General features: G+C 41.3%; 2 protein-coding genes across 2 annotated transcripts in view; both read left to right on the top strand.

Moving 5' to 3' along the window:
• LOC126568217 (26S proteasome regulatory subunit 7) overlaps positions 1-10122 on the top strand; it is a 277427-nt gene extending 267305 nt beyond the window's left edge. Inside the window, exon 6 of the mRNA XM_050224662.1 lies at positions 10110-10122. The gene's annotated coding sequence lies outside the window, so the exon portion shown is untranslated. The remainder of the gene's footprint in view (positions 1-10109) is intronic.
• LOC126568689 (homeobox protein unc-4-like) overlaps positions 7378-20259 on the top strand; it is a 51026-nt gene continuing 38144 nt past the window's right edge. Inside the window, exon 1 of the mRNA XM_050225204.1 lies at positions 7378-7804. Coding sequence (XP_050081161.1) covers positions 7378-7804 — 427 coding nt within the window. The remainder of the gene's footprint in view (positions 7805-20259) is intronic.

The raw sequence follows: 20259 nt of genomic DNA, 5'->3' as shown, positions 1-20259 counted from the left end.
AAAAAAAATATGCCAGGAGCAATCCTAGTAATCTCCACTCATTTCCAGGGATGCTCAAGCGTTGCGATGGAAACGAACGCAACCTTAACAACCGATCGGCGAAAAGAAAAGAAAAAAAAATCCGTTTCAAAAAACAAGGAAGACAAGGATCGAAACGAGGCTGGAGCGTATCGAATTACTGGACGCCAAAACCCGAGAAACAAACGAATGGACAATGGACAGTTTTTTTTTCGGGGGGAGTACAAGCGGGCACAAGCGAATTGCCTTGTTTTGGTGATGTTTTAGCGCAAATAAAACTTTTCGACTACCGCGGGACTCTACGAGCAGCAAACGCTGCCGGAGATGTGTAACTCGATACAGTTAGTGTAGTCTTGTGTGTTTGAGCATGAATAAAGCCTTATTTCTTTCTTGTTTTTAATGTTTTCTAAATCTTCCACCACAACATCCGGACGATTGTGCGTCTGTTTCTTCAGCGAGATTGTTTTTATTCGGCCTGACAGTTACCGATCAAACTATTGTGGCTTGAAAGCCAATTCTTGCTGTCAATACAATGGGCCAGTAAGAGAAAGGGAAGAAATTTTTCGAAAGAAAAACGCTCTATCGTGCAGTGTGGGAAGAAAGGAATTGAGTGATTTTGTTTGTTTGTTTGTGGGGTAATGAATGCAGATGAATTGTTCCTTCTTTTCTACGAAACTTTCTTCTGGTGAGCGTTAAGTTTTAATTTGATCCTTGGTGGTGTTAGTATAGTGGGTAATTGAAATTTGATATGCGTGCAAACGGCCTGCATTAACAAGCTGGATTAGTTCTGCTAGCATTTTTAGCGGTGTATATGTATGTATCGTTCAATTTGTTATTAAAATTTTACTTCAAAAAAGATTCTAAAGAAATAAGCTTGAGTATTAACTCTTTTGATTCGCCTCAAACTCAAACTCAAAGAGCATTCAAAGGACTATACGATTATTGGCTTCATAATTGCCTCTAAATCTGCTACCGAACTTGACCTGCCCAATGACGCATGGCTGACTATTAGTGACTTGAAAACCCTAATCATCTACTAGCTACAGTAACGGACAACAAATAATGACCACTTTCATATTCGATTTTCAAACTGCTACTTTCGATACTTCTAAATAAGTTTACCAATATTTTTTTAGAAATTTCATCAGCAACTGACCTTTCTTTAAGCATTACAGCTCGGTGAGCAGCATCTGAATTATCTACAGCATTTTAGTTTACAGATTTTTTCCGTCAGTTCATACTTTATTTTTCTTTTTAGTTCAAGTATTACGGCTCGATGGCGATTTATTATAATTTAAGAAAGGATTAAAACAAAAATAAAGTTCAAAAGCGTTGAATGGTAAAATGAGACTTAGAATCGATTTAATACTTTGTCCAATGATAGGAGATTTTTTTTTTCCAAAATGCTCAACTAATGCTCAACTAATTTTTTAATCGATTCGTTGAAAATTGACTTCAAAATCTCGTTTTTATTGTTATGCACAATAGTAGATGGTCTCAATCTACTGTCCTATCCTGAATAATCGAGCTATTTCTGAACTCTTTTCAGAATTAAATGAATCATATTCATAAAGAAATGTCAAAATTTGTGTGAAATTTCACTAGCCATCGCTAAATACTACTGTGACCGAAACATGAAGTGACCTTGACTTAAATGGTCTCCCCATCGGTTGCAATGCGCCTCTTCTACCTCTTCTCCCACTCCTCGAAGCAGATGGAAAACGCGGATGCTGGGATGTCCTTTAGTTCCGCTGCCGCTGCGGCTTCTATCCCCTCGATAGTGTCAAAACGGTGTCCCCGAAGCGGCCGTTTTAGCTTGTTGAACAGCCAGAAGTCGGTTGGTGCCAAATCTGGCGCATACGGCGATTGCGGAACAATATTTCGCCGGATGGAGCTTCCGAAAGGTCTCGTATCGTCAACCGACGATTGTTGACTACCAAATCCTTGATTTAGACGACGTGGATGGTCTCCCCGGACGGTTCTCGTCTTCGGCCTTCTCACGGCCATTCTTGAAATCACTGTACCATTTGTACACATTTTTCTTCGTCTTAGGCTTTTCTCCCGAAGGCTTTTTGTAACATCCGCAATGTTTCCGCAGCGTTCATTTCATTGCGCAAACATAATTTGATACATGCGCGCTGCTCCACAAACTTGGACATGGTCAATATGGACAAAAACACTTTACGTTGCTCCGAAAACAAATTGCCACTCCTAGCCGGGTGGATGTTGTGATTTGAAACGTGGCAGAAACATGTCAAAAACATACATATTGACAAGTGAAAAAATTTGACATCCAATGTCACCTTGCTTTTCGGACACAGTAGTATAAACCTTTCAAAACAATGTTACTTCACCAATAGTAAAGGCAACATTTTTCTTCTCACTTCTCACTCACTTTCTTCTCTCACCTCCCCACTCATTTTCTCACTTTCTCACCGAAATGATCACACTTTCTGGACCTATACAATAAGTTCTTGCTGCTTGCTGCTTTACAGAATGATACGCTCAAGTCCTTTAAAAGATATTTGACCGAACAACTTGTCAGATAATTTCATCAAAGTGGTTACAGACGGTTATCAGGCTATAGATTCGCTAGGAGCAAGTCAAACATACTCTTGCCGTTTCTTGCAAAAGTGCCATCATACAAAAATCGACAATTAGTAAGATAAATCGCCAGAACACTCTGTTGACATATGTAAAAATAACGCAATATCTATAACTTTTGCTTGTCAAAATAAAGCAGCACAAGGATCGAGCTGGAAAGGAAGGAAAAATAGCTAAAAGTCGAGCTATTCAAAGCCATGTTACTACTACCCTTTCACACAAGAGATGTAAGTACAGCTTCCCCACGCTTTATTGACATCCAATTGTATCCCGACCGATTCATGTGCATAAAAATCGTGTGATGCTGCTTGCAACACACGGGAAAGGTGTCATCTTCAATATTGGAATTACTTGAAAGCCTTACCCCCGCCCGCGGCCGGAAGCTCCGAACCGATACTGATTACTGATAACGAATAAAAATGGCTCACGATTATTTGCTGATGGATGATCGCAGATTTTCCAGCTCGATGCATGAAAAAGCGGTTCACTTTCAGGTTCGGTGGCAAAATAGTCTGACTCGTTCGATTCTCTCTCCACGGAGTACAAGCAACTGATGCATCACAGTCATCGTCATCGTTGTGAGATACTTTATACCATTATACCATCCCGAGTTCTCGGTACCAACGTCACCTTCGCTACGGTTTGAGTAGCACTTTTCATCGGCATATATTACGGATAGTTTTGCGTACGGGTGCTGCTCTTTACGGCCGGATGAGACCGGGATTGATCCGAGTGATTATTTGTATGACTCGTGGGAAAAGAGCGAAAGCAGTTTGCTGCCAGTTATTTGCAGTGTTTACACTGCAATGAATGATTTGAAGTTTGTTTTGAATGACAGATGTGATTCGAGGATGGTAGAAATTATTATCTAAAGAAATGCTTCCATCTTGCTTTCAAAAAAAAAAAAACACCATTTGGATAACTTCTTTCTTCTCACATGCGCATGATACAATTTAACAGGAATTGATGATTTAAAAAAAAAATGGCACAAGTAAAGGGAACAATCGTGAGCCCTCGTCCCCTTTGAAACATCAAACAGTTTCGGGCCAAGGAAGTTTCGGTGTGACATAATCCCCTCATCGGTGCTACGTTTGGCCAAAAATCGATAAGAAAGTACGGGAGCAAACTCTTGAAGTTTGGCTCCGAGCAGCGGAAACCCGCATGATGAAGATTCGCTTCGCTAATCCCTTCCGTTTTAATCATTGTCGAGTTAAGTAACAATGCAACCAAAGCCAGGAAACAATTTCCCAGTTTTTGTGTTTAATTTTCATGGACTTCAAGTCCCCCCCCCCTCCCCCCCCCCCCTCCCCTCTCGGAACGATCGGTCCGTTGGGGTGCGACCATTGCGACTGTCCGCGTGTGAAAAGCGATGAAAAAGAAGCGTCTTTTTGGAGGCTTTTTCAGGGAAGAAAGAAGTTTGGAAAATTGGGAAAAAAAACTGCTCACTTCTTTGTGGTGCCAGGCCAAACCATATACCCCGTCTTTGGACGAACGGTTGGGTGAGTTTTTTTGGGCACATTGATTCGAAATGTTGTGTGGCACCCGGTGGGGTGCCTGATTCCGTTTTTTTTTTTTTTTTATTTGGTTGCGCCTCTCTTTTGACGATTTCATTGGTCCAATGACAATTTCCGCCATTTGCGTTTGATTGGTGAATGAACCGCAGATGTGCGGGACATAATTGAGATTAATAAAGCAACAGCAAAAGAAAGAAAAAAATAACCCAAACTTTTGTGAAGAAGGCCACCCCGGAAGCTGCAACTCTTCCTCGCTGTGCTGGTTTTGGTGATTGAAAAATGCGTCACTCAAGACCCGGAAAGCATGTAGCGTGTGGGATTAGTTTTTCGGGTGTGTAATTGATGTAAAATCGTGCTAAAAGGATTTGAAATAGATTATTTTTTCCCTTATCAAACAAAAACAGTGTTATCCAGCTCAAAAGACGGAGAAATTTATCTCGTTTTCCGACGATTAATTGCAAGAAGCGCAAAGCGTTTAAGTGTTGAGTGTTTTAGGAAGTTACGTGAAACTTTTATTCAAAAGATTATTTTAAAAATAGGTTGTCATGACCGAAAACTTAAATAAATTTGAAATGATTAATTTTTCTAGCACAAACATTTTGTTCAAGAATATTTCTTTCTTAATTTTGAGGTTTAAAGCAATCAATTTAGTAGATAAATGTATTTCAATAATTGTGCTCTTGATATGGGTTTCAAAGGTTCAGTAATCGTACCCAAAATAATATTGATCAGATGGAAAAAATCTTCTCTAAATTAAGTATACTTTTTATTATGAATTTACTCCGGGACTCGGTTGTGGATGTGTGGTTGTTGTGCAGGTCTAATATTGTGAGTGTATATGTTGTATTCATCAGGTAGATGTCGTTGTTTTATGTCTAGTAATATTGATTTTACTAATCAATATTACTGCCTATTGTAGTTTGATGTCATTTGCAGTTTAAAATTCAATTGAAAAATTACAATCCAATGTTTGCTGCTGTTTGGACAGGATAAGAACATAATATTTCGTTTCTAACTTGAAATATATATCATTTTTGAATGTAAATGTCTCTTTTACCTTTTGTTTAAGTTTACTTAAAGCTTTAATAATTCAATTAAAATACATTCACATCACGAAGAACTCTTTATGCTCTTGCATGAAGTTATATTTTTTACACACACATTTTAGCTTTATTTTAGCAAATAAGCTTCATTTACTTGCCATCAGAAAGAAACTCTCAAAAACACGAGCATCATTGAGCAATCATTGAGGTTTAGCACTCTCGCTGCATCTTTTGCAGTTCAAACAATCATGTTGACAATTCGGACACTAACCTTTACCTCATTTACTGTCCTCAAAACACTACTTATATCTCCAACCAATCGAATCATACCTTCCTCAACTGAAACACTTGCAAATGCACTATGAACTGACCCAAAAATTAATTACCCGATCTATGATGTGTTCCTAAGTCAGGCAGCAGAATGTTAAAAGCAATCGAGTCGCTTAAAAATAACCACAACTTACTAGTTAGCCACCAGCCATCGAGAAGTAGCCTCAACTGCTACAAATTCCTCAATCCATGCCCCGCATCCGTTTATCGCTATCTCCATCCGGCCGGTCCGAACGAACGATCGGACGCAAGCTTCTCCTCCTTTGCGCCTGTGCCATGCCTGTATCACCTTTCCGGTTCCCTCGACCGAACGCGGCGAAGCGACGCGCTGCCACTGTCAAGATTCAGCCAATCAATAACAAACTAATTACTGTTTTAATTAACATGTTCTCATTGTTAAATCAGTAATAAAATTACAGATTTTACGACTCCATCGTTTAAAATACTACGCTGCTCGGTGTGTGTGTGTGTGTTGTGCCCTTCGTCCATTTTTCCCCCAATTTACTCTCAGCCCACGAAACCAACCCACGGTAAAGTCAGTTTTGCTGCTAATCCACTGTGTAACAAGCCCGACTGAAAATTGCACAGAAAACGGACGAAATAAAAAAGAAGCGCGACCGCGAAGTATATAAGCTGCACTGGAACCATTTATTCGCAAAACGCCCCTAAGCGTAGCGATACCACGCCTACTCGCACAGCCGTGCTCAATGGCGGAGTGTGTAATGGACGCGCGCGCGCGCCTATATACCACGCGAAAGCGTACCAAGCGATACCTAACACGACACAAAAGAACAAAGCAGAGAGGGAGGGTGAGAATGAGAGAGTGAGAGAAAGAGAGAGAGCTTGATTGGGGTGCTCTCACTCGAAAAGCCGAAGCGCGATTTTCCAACGCACAGCGCTCTAGCCTAGGCTGCTGCAGTGCACGCGAACCAAAGCATCATCAGCCGCGGCTCATCATCATCTCATTGCGGGCGCGGACTCATTTCACTTTACATTTCACGTCAGGATTCCAAACGCGCTCGAACGGCACGCAATCATCGCTCGGTTGGTCGGTCGGTCGGTGTCGTAACAGTTTGCGCTCGCGTTGGTGATACGTTGCCGTGTCTGTGTGTTCTTTTTGTTTGTTTCACTGTTTCAGTCGAGTTTTTGGTTCGCCAACCTGTACGACACAGATGGGATGGATGATGATGTTCCTCGCAGATAGGTGTCGGTGAGCAGCAGACTGCCAGCCAGTCAACGACAACAAAAAAGCCTAGCTGGAGAGTCCTTGTGGCGTGTGGCTCAAGTTAATGATAACAAACAGTGACATCACGTGTGTGGGTGGTTTTGTGTGCCCGTCTCTATGTGTGTGTGTGTATGAATCTGGTGTGCTTTTGTTGTAATAGTGTAACTGTATTCGCTAAAGAAGTGAATGGAAATTGTGCCCCAATGCCATCAAGTTCGGCAGGATCTGAATAGAAGCATGCATTGGCCATCAGCCACACGGGTCGATTCTGGACGCGCATTGGCGTGTTTCGCGGCGGCGAGCGCCACCATACGGCCATCACAGTATTCAAACAAATCGCCCATCATCCGGCGTCATTGCTAGATGGTTCTTCCCTGTACATGCTCTTGTGTTGACGCCCAAGGTCTCACGTAAATAAGAGGCAAACAATGTGTAGCTCAAAGTAGTCGCTTTTCATCCAGTGTTGTGTGCGCGCGTGTGTGTTTCAGTGTGTCTGTTAGTAGTCTACCCTACAGGAGTGTAAACACGCCACCCAACACCCAAATCCCTGGCAGGCCTTTTGGTTTCTCAACCATTTTTCGGGGGCAAAGCAGACTCACCAGCCTGCCTGCTACGATCGGCTGACGCTAGGTCCGCGGCTAGCATGAATCTGGAGCCCTTGCCCCGTACCGAAACGATACACGTCACCGCACCGGCCGCAGCGGCGGCAGCAGCAGCAGCAGCAGCCGCCGCCCTTCACCGCCCTGTTCAAACCATGCCCCAGCGGTCACCGTTCGCCATCCAGGAGCTGCTCGGGCTCGGCAGCAGTGGCGAATCGACCCGGCCCAGTGGTGTCGTGTCGGCGGTCACCCCATCACTCTATCCGACCACCGTCGGGCAGGCGTCGTTTGCGGCTGCGGCGGCAGCGGCCGGTTGTGCCGATCCGCACCAGATGCAGATGGCGGCGGCCTCGCGGATGGCGTACTTTAATGCGCACGCTGCCGTGGCAGCGGCGTTTCTGCCCCACAACATTGCGAGTGCGGCCGCCGGTGGTGGTTCGTTGCAGCTGCATTCGGCACAGTCGGCCAACAGTAAGTAGAGCGGATACTCCACATTGCTCCGAAATATTCGGGGTTTATTGTGTATACAAAATTCAAGCTTACGGCTGTAAAAGGTTGTCTTCTTGAGTCCTTAAGAAGGACCTCAATTAAGCCACGTTCCTATAGCAGAAAATGCTTTTACTAGAGCTAGAAGAAACAGTGGTCAGGACGGTATCTCCGGACCAATGTTTCTTATGGTAGGACCATGAAGCGATGCCATCTCGGACCATCAGGATCAGGATTAGGATTTCTCGAGAATCCAAAGAGTCCGAAGAGATAACACCGATGGTCTAGTAAGGGAATAATGATAAGAATGTGTAAAAAAAATTAAAAAATTGCTGCAATTTTTTAAACAATGCGTCTTTAAAATAAAAAAATTCTTTATTTTTTTGGAAATAAAGCTCACGTAAAACTTTATATTTTTTTCGATAAGAATCCACTCCCAGATACTTGATTTAAATTACACAATACAATTATTTTTTGTCCCGAGTTTATGAAGTGAATAATTTTCGATTGCTCTTCGTAAAGCTTCTACGATTAACAACATAAATGTAGAGGCTCGCTAACAGTGCTTTTGGGAGCTTCAAACTAGCGGCTTTGTATTTCACATTAATGTGTAGATGAAGAAAAGTGCATAAAGGCATAGATTGTTTGTTTTTTTTAATTTGCTGAACACAAACCTGTTTAACCACAAAGGTCTTAATGACCAAAAATACATCTGTTGTCGGTACCAAATTTTTCTAAAACCTTTCTTTTGACCATTTCTTCTGCGATTTCTGAAACCTATCTCTTGAATGCAAGTGGATTTTTTTTCATTATCTGAATTAGAATGAATAAGATTTTAATACTAACGATTATCAAGAAAATACAAAATAAAATAGAGGAAAAGTCATTTGAATATCATTTGCAGATAATATAAAAAAAATTCTTTACAAAAAAAAGTCAATTTGAGCTCAATTTTAACTCGTTTTCGGTAAGTTAAAATTTTCGTTTAATATTTTTACCAATAAAAGCTTATGAATTTGAATAAGTTATTGTAACTTGTTGTAGAAAACAACAACAAAATCCTGTCGTTTTTTAAACAACTGAAATTGCAACCTAATTGTGCAAATTTCCTGACGAAATGGTTGATTACCATCTGTCACAAATATGCCTTTCAAATTGTGTCGCAGTTTAACTAAAAAGATTGAATTACTTTTAATCAAAACAGATCATGTATGCGAGGAATTGTTGATATAAAATTATGCAACGTTTGACGTATTGGTTACAGTTATTGCAGGAACAAACAATTAAATTAATCTCTTAGTTACTTTCAGCCATAACGATGTACGATGAAATACCCTTTTTTTAATAGTGTGATTTATGCCTTGAATATACATAATTTCTGACGACTATCATCCCGTTCAAAAAAGAAAAACAATTTTTAAAAAATCCACTCCAGCTAAAGAGTTAATGTTCACAGTTTCCACTTGACTCACAGTAACTTAGTAAGCTATTTGGCAATATTTATTGTCCTGCGCAAGCGCATCCTTTTGGGACGGACATAACTCTTCAAGTCCTGTGTGCGATGGCAATCGTGTGAGTTAATGCTGCAGTAAGCTAAACAAATAAATGCAAATAATATTAAAATCTGTTTCCAATATTAAATATTTAATTTTTTTTAAATTATATCTCTTTCGAGGCTATGCTAGAAATGCTTTTTTACTTTCAAACTTTTGAAGATTACCTTCCCAAATCACTTTCCCAAAAAAAACACATTAATTAATGCGTTTAAAGAACATGTTATCCAGACAAAACGTTACATGAATAATGCATACAAAAAACTCCCTACGCAAAGCACTCAACTCCCTGTCCGGCCGCCGAGAGTGGCCGAGAGCTCTCGCATCCTGGCTCGTGGCTAATTTCGCACGTTTCTCGCAGTGAGTGCCGCCGGTCGACGAACATCGCACGTAAACTGTTCGACGCCACCGTGTCGCGTGACACAGTTGCGGACGCGTCACAGGACGATGTTGTACGACGAAGCCAAAGCCCAGGGCTGCTGTGGTCCTGTGGATGCTGGCGACTGTGGATGCTCTGCACACACCAGCACGACCTGCGTTAGTTCATTCTGCGTGCTTAGCAGGCTGTAAACGGGTGGTGATGCATTTCATCATTCCTTAACGAGTTGGTGGCTGGCCTGCGATGCGTTTCTGTGTGTGTGTTTGTGTGCTTGTTTTTTAGCACTGTTTGGTTTTTTTGTTTGTTTGCCATTTGTTGTTTGTACTGGGAGTGGTGGCTTAAAAGAAAAAAAAACAAGAAGAAGAAGAAAAAAACGTCCGAGGAATGGTCGGGCTATTGGGCGGAATTAATTAACCCAGTGTGGAGACAGAGCTGATTATGAATAAATTATGATGCGCCGGGCGGCCGTTTGCAGGCCCGGTTAATGTGTCAAGTGGCTAATATAGTGTGGCCCTAATAAGAAGCAAGAACAACTTATTCTGTATGTGTGTATGCGTTTATGTGTGCATCTGATACAATGAGCAGTATGTGCTTGTGTTGGTAACGTTCGAAACGTTCTGCAGTGATAAGAAAAATATGACAAACAGTTCCAGAGGCTAATTACTTGAAAATAATAGCAAAAGAATCAACCAAATGAGCATTTTTCGTGTGTTATAATTGTTTTTTAAATAACTTACATAAACTTCATTATTCTTTCTTGTAGATAAATTCATAATAATATAAAAAAGTTGTTCAAAAACTCCAATTTTGTTTGACTAGCTGGCATTTCTATTCGTGTGTCGCGTGTCGAAGTGTCGTTTTTTCTACCGACGGCATATTGATCGTTAGGTTGACTTAAAGCGGGCTTTACGATGTCCTTTTTTAAATCACAACGTGTGAGGCTATGTTATCAGACAACTTTATAGTAAATCAACAATGTTCAATAATTGTTTAATTTCTTCATAAGTCAATGAATATAATATTTAAATAAAAAGTACACTAAAAGGTTTGCAAAACTTCAAACGAACATGGCTGAAAAAATCATCAAAAGATAATCTCGTTTAAAGTTTTGTGCTTGTTATTTAAATAAAAAATAGTCTTTTTTGTCATTCTGTTCTGTTTTCCTTTGTTTTGCTATTTTTTTTATTGGAAATTGAAATGAGGTTTGGTTATTCTTTACTTGTACTTGTAATAATCAATTTCTTCATGTACTGAAAGTCTAGTTTTATATACACTTTTGTACATAATAGTTTTCTTGCTCTATTTTAAATTGTAGTCTTTAATTTTAGTTTTTCTCCATTATTTTCTCTCTTAAATATTTATTTTTTACTAGTTTTATTTGCGTATTTTTACTATCAAGTGGTAATTTTCACTTCAAGTCCATCTTTCCCGTCTTTTAATTCAACTCAAAGATTCTCTCTAAAACAACACCAAACACAAAAATCCTGCAAATGTAATATGAGCCTAAAAATCTTTCTTCAATAATAAAAGTACACGATTAATCCGAGCAAGAGAAAGAGCAAAAGAGAGCAAAACAAAAAGACTTGAAATACGGAATCCGAACCAAAATTGGTTCGCGACCAGCGTCAAACGGTACGGAATTAACCATGACTGGTGGCAAGGGCAAGAAACGAGGAGCTGTTAGGGGGGAGTGGGCTGGTTGCTCCTCCTGTGTACGATGATATTCTATGCGCACGAGGAATAATAAAGCCAAAATTTTAAGGTGTGAAATAAAACAAACAAATGGAACCGTTTTACGGATGACGTTCGCAAAAGGGAAGCAGCAAAATCTACGCGAGATGTAAGTGAAAAAAAAGGGCACAACCTCCACAACCGGATCCAAGGAGGCGGTTTGAGTGGATGAAGGAAAGGTGAAGGGGAAGTGAGGTTGGCGAAAAAAGGAAACAGCACAGGAACATTCCGATCCTGCCTGCTGCAAATACGGGCAGTACACAGGCACACACTAATACTCGTGCACACTACACCGTATGGGTAGGGTTTTGTACCTTGAGTCATTGTTATCAGTACATTGGCTCATTGGGATGCAGTCCGGGCAGTCCGGGATTGTGGTCGGGTCGGGATATCGGGGGGATATCATAGAGATGGGGCAACAGCCCAGATGATATTACGCCCAGGATTAAAAAAAAACCCCTCGACACACACACGCACACAGTGGAAAAGTTAGAACCGGCCGGCTTGGATTGGGAAAGGGTTTGAAGCTGAGTAGCTGTTATTTTGCGCCTGTATGTGTGCTTCTGTGTATTATATGTGCAAGATGCATTTTCTACTGCAGCATCTAAGTAGGCAAAAAACTAGCAGAAAGAAATAGCTCCTATTCTCTCTCTCTCTCTCCCTCGCTCTCTATAGCCAATAGTTTATGTTTACTTGGCACGATGTTTACGTGATTATGGGGGCCTGAATATTGTACTCATAGACATCTTACGGTTCGCAGGATCTTTATTATGTCTTCAGCCTGGTAGTGCTGGATGATTTAGGGGGGGGACTGAACAAAAAACTCCAACTACTGCTAGTGATGAAGTCGAGCTCTTGGGGGAGAGTGTGATGGGGACAAGAGCTTCCAAACCTGTGTCCCTGTTGTACGTACACACCTAAGCTCTTTCTCTCTCTCTCTCTCTCTCTCTCTCTCTCTCTCTCTCTCTCTGTCGCTCTTTCTGTGACTCCTGTTCTACGTGAAATTTAACTAGAACGCTGATCCATGCGGTTCCGTCTCCTAGACACAGGAAGCCAAGCAGTACTGGGCCATTCCCGCTAATAAAGTGGGTTAATCTGCTCCTCACCTTGATGGTTCGCGTCCTATGCAAGGTACGAGTGGGTATCCCAGCCTCCCCCTGCGTAAGGAAACCCCGAAGGCGACATACCACTCGGCATCCGGCATTGTCTGCGCTGCGGGACATATTGGGGAAGACGCCAGACGCCAGAATAGGAAGGAAATGGTCGCACCGTGGGGCAGTTTTCACCTCGTGAAGCACGAAGGCTAATTAATGGAAAATGAAGAGACAGGCAGAGCGCTGCAACTCTATTTACGTGTGTTGCCTGTGTGCCTTGTGTGTGTGTGGCGGGTGCGCTTTTTATAGCAAACAGGACATTCTGATTCGAGCGAAACGTGTCTTTGCCTGTGTGCCGGCTTTCTTTTGTGCTCTGCCGAGTTTGTCTATGTATAATTACCATTTAATGCACTTTGCAAGTGCAGCAAACCATTAAAATAATAAGGAAAAGATAGTAACGGTGAAAGCTGTGGTTCTTTTGGAAGGAAAGATGCACTTTTTGAACACATTTAAGCTTATTAAAAGCATAATTCTTTGCTATTGTATTCTACAAGGATATTTGTCAGGTTTCCGTGTTGACCTCAAGGTGACATTTGTAGTTGTTCTTCCTTTTCGATGTCCTTTTTGCCAGTTCCAAGGAAATACAGCCTCTGCCAATTCAAAATTCTGTCGGTCATGCCAAGAACACCAAACACTTGAGAGTATTTCAACACTTCTGGAAGGCGAGAAACGCTTCTACGCCTTCTGCTTGTAATCTATGTTTCACTTAAGGGCACACAAAGCATAATCCCATTGTAGAACTTCCAGGAAGTGGTTTGTTTTCACTCCAAAAATTAAAGTTTTATGGCACTAACTCTCAGGGTGCGTGGGATATTATTGTTTGGACGGATTTAAACAGCACTTTAAGTGGATTATCAAACCTAGGTGTTTCGCCGAAAATCCACTTCTGTTCCGGGGCCTTCTGCGCAGCGAGGCTCCAGCAACGGTAGCTGCAAATGATCCGGATTGCAACAAATGCATGCACTTTTTCCACACTTTTGGGTATAATGAAAAGGCACGAGGGGAACGTTTGAGGAGGGCGAAGCACACACTGCCACTTCGACTGCAGAAGGAGCAATTTCTGCAGAGGCACCGGAAAGAAAGGCATCATGGTTACGGATTGAATAGTTTGTGGTTTTGGATGAGCAGAAGCAGTGAGCATGAAGTGTGGAATGGAGTATCGAATTTCGGAGTTGCTTCCCATTTTTGTCGACACAGACACGGAACGGGTGCCGGAGAATATCGGAGAGGGATCGGAGTCTGCCAAAAACGCTTCCAACGGTTCACATTCCTGCAGCCGTCAGCTCTGCAAAGCGTTGGCATACTTGGACGATTTTTTTTTTTGTATTTGGGCCGATGCGTATAGCACACGGACACTTCTCGCTACGTACGGTTGCTACGGTAACGCAGCGAAAGTGACAGTCTGCAGCACGCAAGTCACACACACACAGAGCAATGAATGCGAGAAAAAAGGATTAAAGGAAATAATAATAACAACATTACTGACGATGAGAAAAAAAGATAAGAAGAAGGTGTGAAAATAGGCAACGCACAAACACACACACACACACACACACACACACACACACACAAATCAAAGGCAATCTTGTCAAACCCGGTGATTCTGATGAGAGAAGAATAAAAAGCATTTAAAACGCATTAAAACTCTAATGAAGAGATGCAAAGAGAACACAACAAAAGGGGACAGAGAGTGGGATTAGAAATTGTAAGAAGGGTTTTTTGAATGGACAACCGATTACAAGGAAACGAAGGCAAAGATCTTACAAAAATAAAACGCCTACGGTTGCGAGATGGTTGACTACTGGTTTCCTTTCACACACAAAAAAAAAAACCACACAGTTTGGATCGGGAACTGAAAGGGATGCGTTTTTTTTTCCTCTCGTCGTTGTTGTTATTATGGTACGGTCGCATCAAATTTCGTAACCCGTTTCCTATACCTTTGTGCCCTAGGAGCTTCTTTCGCGCGAGTTGAGGATGTGTGTTTTTCACAATTCACACTGTTGAACATGCTAGAGATAGAAAGGAATTTATTAGCACAAGCGTATGTGTGTATGTGTGATTGTGTATGTTGGCGAAAAAATTCCAACATTCTGAGGAATGTGGAAGCAGCTTTTTTTTTTTGCGTCCTTCATATCCAATAATGCAACCCAGCGAGAGAGCGAGAGAAAAAAAAAGTAAAAGGGAAATGACGTTGTTTTTCCTTCGCCGTCGTAGCGCTTAACTACGGCGTGCCAACAAGCGCTAATGATATGATGACACTACCATCTCGCACAACTATTCAACAAAAAATCAAGCAGTTTTGTTCCCTTTCACGGTTCGCACCTTTAACCTCACGCCCACGTCCGCATATTCATTCAATAAAATTCCTCCCTTTTTTATCGCCTGTCGCCCGTGCCTGTCAGCCGTAAGTGCTAAATCATATTCTCATAGCCCGCCTTACCGATCGGATCGATTCTCTGTCCAGATCCGATTAGTAGCCGATTGTGAAAGTGTTTATCCATCGACGAGAATCCGAGCCGGTGTGGGGCCGGGGTGTGTACTATTAATAAAAAAAAAAATAATACGTCGCGTCAAACCGCTCAAGATAACCTCATTTTTTGACAGTTTATGTAGTGCATAAAGACGCGCCTTTTGTTGCGTGTAATAAAAGAAATAAAATGAGAGAAGAGAAAGAGCGAGAGAGATAGAAGGAGAATCGGAACTACTTATTCAAATCAAGAATAGTTTGTTTCGGAAACGGTTCGTTACGGTATCGTTACGTACCAAACGAGACCCACAGCAAACTGTGACAGTGATGACAGCTGGCCTCCACACCACTAAAAGAGTGAAAGGATGTTCGTGCAACTTCACGAAAAAAGCGACTCTTTTTTTTTTTTGTTGTTAAAATCGTTCCTCGGCAGCAGACGTAACAATGGCCGGAGCAGTTGTTCGTTGTAACCAATGCAAGATCTTCTGTCACAGAGCAGACGCTCGAAAGGATCGATTCGCTGCTGCATTAGGGCTTGTAGGAGGCAGGCTTGAGAACGAGGCAGGCGAAGCTTTGCTTACTTTTGCCGCGTATGATTACTATTGTGAGGGGTATTGTTATGACGATAAGTTGACAAGAATGGGTGTCCAACGCTACTCTCCACCTTTCGACCGTGGTAATGCTACGTAGGCGTGTGCTCGTGTGTTACATTTGAAAGGCATTTCATTGAGGCGGATCAGAAATGATGGCTAGGATAATTATCCTAAGGATATTGTATGAGAAAGGTGTGTTCTTATCACTCATAACCAAGGTTTATGATTTGCGGTACACGTCGTCCCGTACTAGCAATTTGAAAGATATATTTTGGCAACATTTTTTACATTCAAAACATATCGAAATCATTCAACAAATAACGCACAAATAACACAGCAACGAACGTTCCCTGATCACTCGAGGGTTAATATGTCCTTCGCAACAATGCTTGATGAATCCTAATTAGCGACCCCTTCTGCAAGCGACCGTTTTGCTCTGCGTGTAGCGTGCCGTAGCGGCATATCGATCGGGTTGCCTTTTGGGTAACAGCGCTTTCCTGCACACCGGCTCGTTGGAAGGCGTGGCTTAACGGCTTAACAGTTTTTTCAAGTGGGCAAATATTCCAGCAAACTTACTCTAGCATTTGTTGTAGTTTATTTGCATTAAATTATGTTTATGTTTAGTGTAAGCCTTTATGAAGAAGTTGAATTTATAAAACAAAATATTCCTGTAGCAGCTGTGTCAGGTTTTGATATTTTTTTTTCGCCCTTTTTTCAAGCGAATTTCTCTCAGCTGTGTAATGAAAGAAAACTGGAACTGCAAATGAAATATTTTGTATATACGTTATACGTAAAAGTTCAATTATTTTACATAAACTTCTTCGGTTTTGTCTCACGTCTTTGAGCCCATAAACGACTAAACAAACATTCTGTTGGTTCAAGCTTCTGCTACAGTCTAGTTTCTTATATATAATTGCAATAACCACTTGAGGTGGTCCGGAAGACAGCTGTGCCGGTCTTTCCACGATAGGAACGGGGCTCAAATCACATTCGCACAGTGCCCTCGTAGTTACGACTTACTATCCAATTATGTGGTATTAGCCGAATTCATAAGCCTTTGGAAAACTGGCGAGCCATAGAAGATCATTAAGTGATGTAAAAACAATAATGTAAAAGATATTCTGAAATGCTTCGAAAACAATATTTATAAGGAATAAATGTATTCTTGAGAAGTTCGTAATCTAAATCAATTTGTCAGGTCACTTGTCTAATGTTTATCTGTCTATGTGAGCTATATCTTGACAATATTAGAATCGTCAAAATCATCGCTATATTCGTTTACGATTCTCAAGACCGAAACGCTTCGGTCTTTCAAGTTCGATAATCTCTAAACATGTTCCCTTCCTTCCGTTTAAAGTAATCAACTAAATAGCATTGAAACATCTGTCATCTCGACGTACAACAAAACAGGCTCTTATAATAAAAATAAATCAAAACTTTTGAACTAGAAATTGGAAAATATGCTGAAAATATTCTAATCTTATCTGTCTAGAATTAAGCATTCAAAAAAGACATAAACTGAGCTATAAAACAAATCATAAACCATCCTTTTTTTGGTCAGAAAAGCCTAGCAGCTGTCTACATATACAGGGCGTTCGGGATTTTGACAGTCACCTACGGAGAAAGAAAAAAATTTTTTATGGCAAAATTAATCATCGGGGAATCTTTTTTTTGTTTTAGAAATAGTAGCTTACCATGTATTTTATTCATTTTATTCAAAATATCCGCACTCGGCTTCTATTACGGCCTCCACCCGTCTCCGGAACCGGGAACAAGCCCTGGCGACAGTTTCGCGGGGTAGGGCCGCGAAAACGGACCTGATTTTCGCTATCAGCTCCGCCTTGGTGTTCCTGGAGGTTCTGTTGGTGTCCCGTTCCACCGTGCCCCACACGAAATAATCCATTGGATTAAGATCCGGGGAGCTGGGAGGCCACACATTTGGCGCGGTGGAGTCGTTGAAATTGGCCGTCAACCACTTTCATCGTTTTGGAGGCTGTATGGCACGGAGCAGAATCCTGCTGGAACACGTACGGCCTGCCGTTGGCCACTCTCGTGATCCAAGGCTTTACGACGGTGTCCAGCATGGAAATGTACCCGACCGCGTTCAGCCTCAGCCCCTGCTCGAAAAAGTGGGGCGGCATAATCAATGTACTCTTTTTTGACATTTTTTTATCACGGGATGTTTTCGCTGCTTGTTCCGTACACTTTTAGCTGTCAAATGACGTATTGCTTGTTTTCCTATGCCAACTCCATCACGAGTTATAAACAAAAATGTAACTGTCAAAATGATCCCGAACGCCCTGTAATTTGATTTAAGCGGTAATCGAATCTTTAAGCTCTCCTTATTCCCTGTAGAATCGAGATTTAAACCCAAGTTGCGTGCGAATCCATTATTGAATATTTATATTTATAATGTGATAGGGTCTCAATGTTTCTATCTTAAGGTTTATTTAACATTTTTATGTGTCATATACCGAGTATTTCGTTCAGAATACCACGGAATGGTTCGGGCGGGACATAAAACCAGTACCATCGTGTCATACCGCATGCAATACGTCACGGAAATTATTATTCTTCCAAGGCACTAATACCCAAGAGGCCTCTTGCTTTGCTATTTATGATTTTCTTGACTCTATTTTGCCGTAGAAGACTATCCCACCTTGAGTCCTATCTAATGACTAGACAGATAACAATTAACCGCCTAATTATAACAGTGCCACAGACTACAGATTACTCTTACAACAAGTGGCCATATGAGCAAACTTTTATAAAGTGTAGTAAATATTAAACTTTAATAAGACTTGTGTATGCTTTACCAATTGCGACGAGCACATCTATGCCTTTGAAGTTTATTATTTCATATTCCATATGCAACTGTATTTGTACTTTTTGTTTAAATAAATAAATATAAAAAATGTCCCTCTGACTCTGTCCCTCTGCTTAAAACCCATTTGAAATTGTAGCTCAAAATGAAGCGTTTAAATTTATAGCAACTTCCAATGTATGTTTAACCATTTTTATTGTCAAATAGAATAAATTTATGCGTACACAGTCGCCTGTGAGACTATGAAATTCCTACCAACGAGATAGAACGGAACCGGCTTAACAGTACGTCCCCAAAGATACATACTAAATAACCACTCAAACCAATTCCCACTGAATGTTTATTAACCACTAACAATTTCGGTTGTGTGTGTGTGGATGTGAGCTGTAGTAGTCCTATCCCTACGCCCTCTGATAGTTTTATTTGTTACTCACCTGCCGAAAAACGGTCTCCAATCCGGTCACCAAACGCACCGTCGTCGTCGTCGTCGTCCTCTCTTCGATCCCATCACAGTACACGACAGGGCCACAGGATTCCGGTTGGCCCCGTTCGTTCTAAAAGCAAAAGAGTAATTGAATATTCATGCACGAGTTGTCTACTTCTATCGTTGCGATTCTTTATTAAGCTTAAAACACCATTCATGCCGTTCCGTTCCTATGTTTCGCCTGCCTGAAAATGAATTGGAAATTGGTACGCGCCTAGGGTATTTCGGGTATTTCATCCTCCTTTTCCCGTGGCCAGTGTTGTTTCAAGGCTGGTGCGCGGTGCGTATCGAACGTAACGTAATTTTGCACCGTTTGCCTATGGTGCCATGGCGGACGGTGACTGGGGAAGCCTGGAACGTCGCACTAACGGCTTGACAAGACATGCGCACCAAGGACAGCGACCGAACGGCCGGGTTGAGAAACTTCACACCTTCTTCGGCGCTTGTTGAGCTGTGTATGTGTGTGTGTGCCTACCGGAAAGAAGTGTTCGGCCTCATCAGCTTCCTGGTTTGTTAGCTTAAATATTTAATAACCTCTCTCGGTTCTACCAAGAAAACCGACCGATGGAAAATCGAACCAAACTTCCAAAAACCCGTGGTTCAATTTGGTGTTGTTTTTGTGGTTATGTTTGCTTGCTTTTTAGATGCCACTGTTTGATATTGGATCTTGTAGAGGGGTTAGGGAATAGGGAAAACTTTGAATTAGAAACAGAGCACGGTTGCTTAATCTGCTTGCTGTCGAAAGGGGGGGGGGGGGGGGGGGGCGATGGGGGAGGGAGTCGAAATTGGACGAAGCTGATAGATAATTTCCGGACGGAGGAAAAATGTTTTTCTATTCAATTATTGCTACATTTTTTGTACTATGCTCATGTTGTGTTTAAGTGAACGCTGCTTCCTTAACGAAAAGGACCGTAAATTTTAGTAAATTGTTTTTAATTTTATTTTATTTATTAAAAATTTATTCTTCCAGGCTTAACGACCTTCTAAAGACACAATGAAATTATAAATTCTACTTTGAATAGGTTTTGACCTGTTGCGTTACCTTTTCGTACATAAGGTTTTTATGCACAGTAATATCAGACGGCATGTTTTGAACGTGGCCATCTCCAAAACTAGTATGATTTATTGTTAATTGGCTTAACTGTAGCAACAGTCTAGCATTGCTTCATGGTTAACTCATTTATAAGCTATAGTTTGAATAAACAATTTAAAATAAAGTCAAGATTAAATATTAAGCTCTGGATCATTTTTCAAT

Source organism: Anopheles maculipalpis, chromosome 2RL (assembly GCF_943734695.1).
Source record: "Anopheles maculipalpis chromosome 2RL, idAnoMacuDA_375_x, whole genome shotgun sequence".
NCBI classification, from domain to species: Eukaryota; Metazoa; Arthropoda; class Insecta; order Diptera; family Culicidae; genus Anopheles; species Anopheles maculipalpis.
Note: the sequence above shows the minus strand (reverse complement) of the source record. Positions and strands in the feature narration are given on the sequence as shown.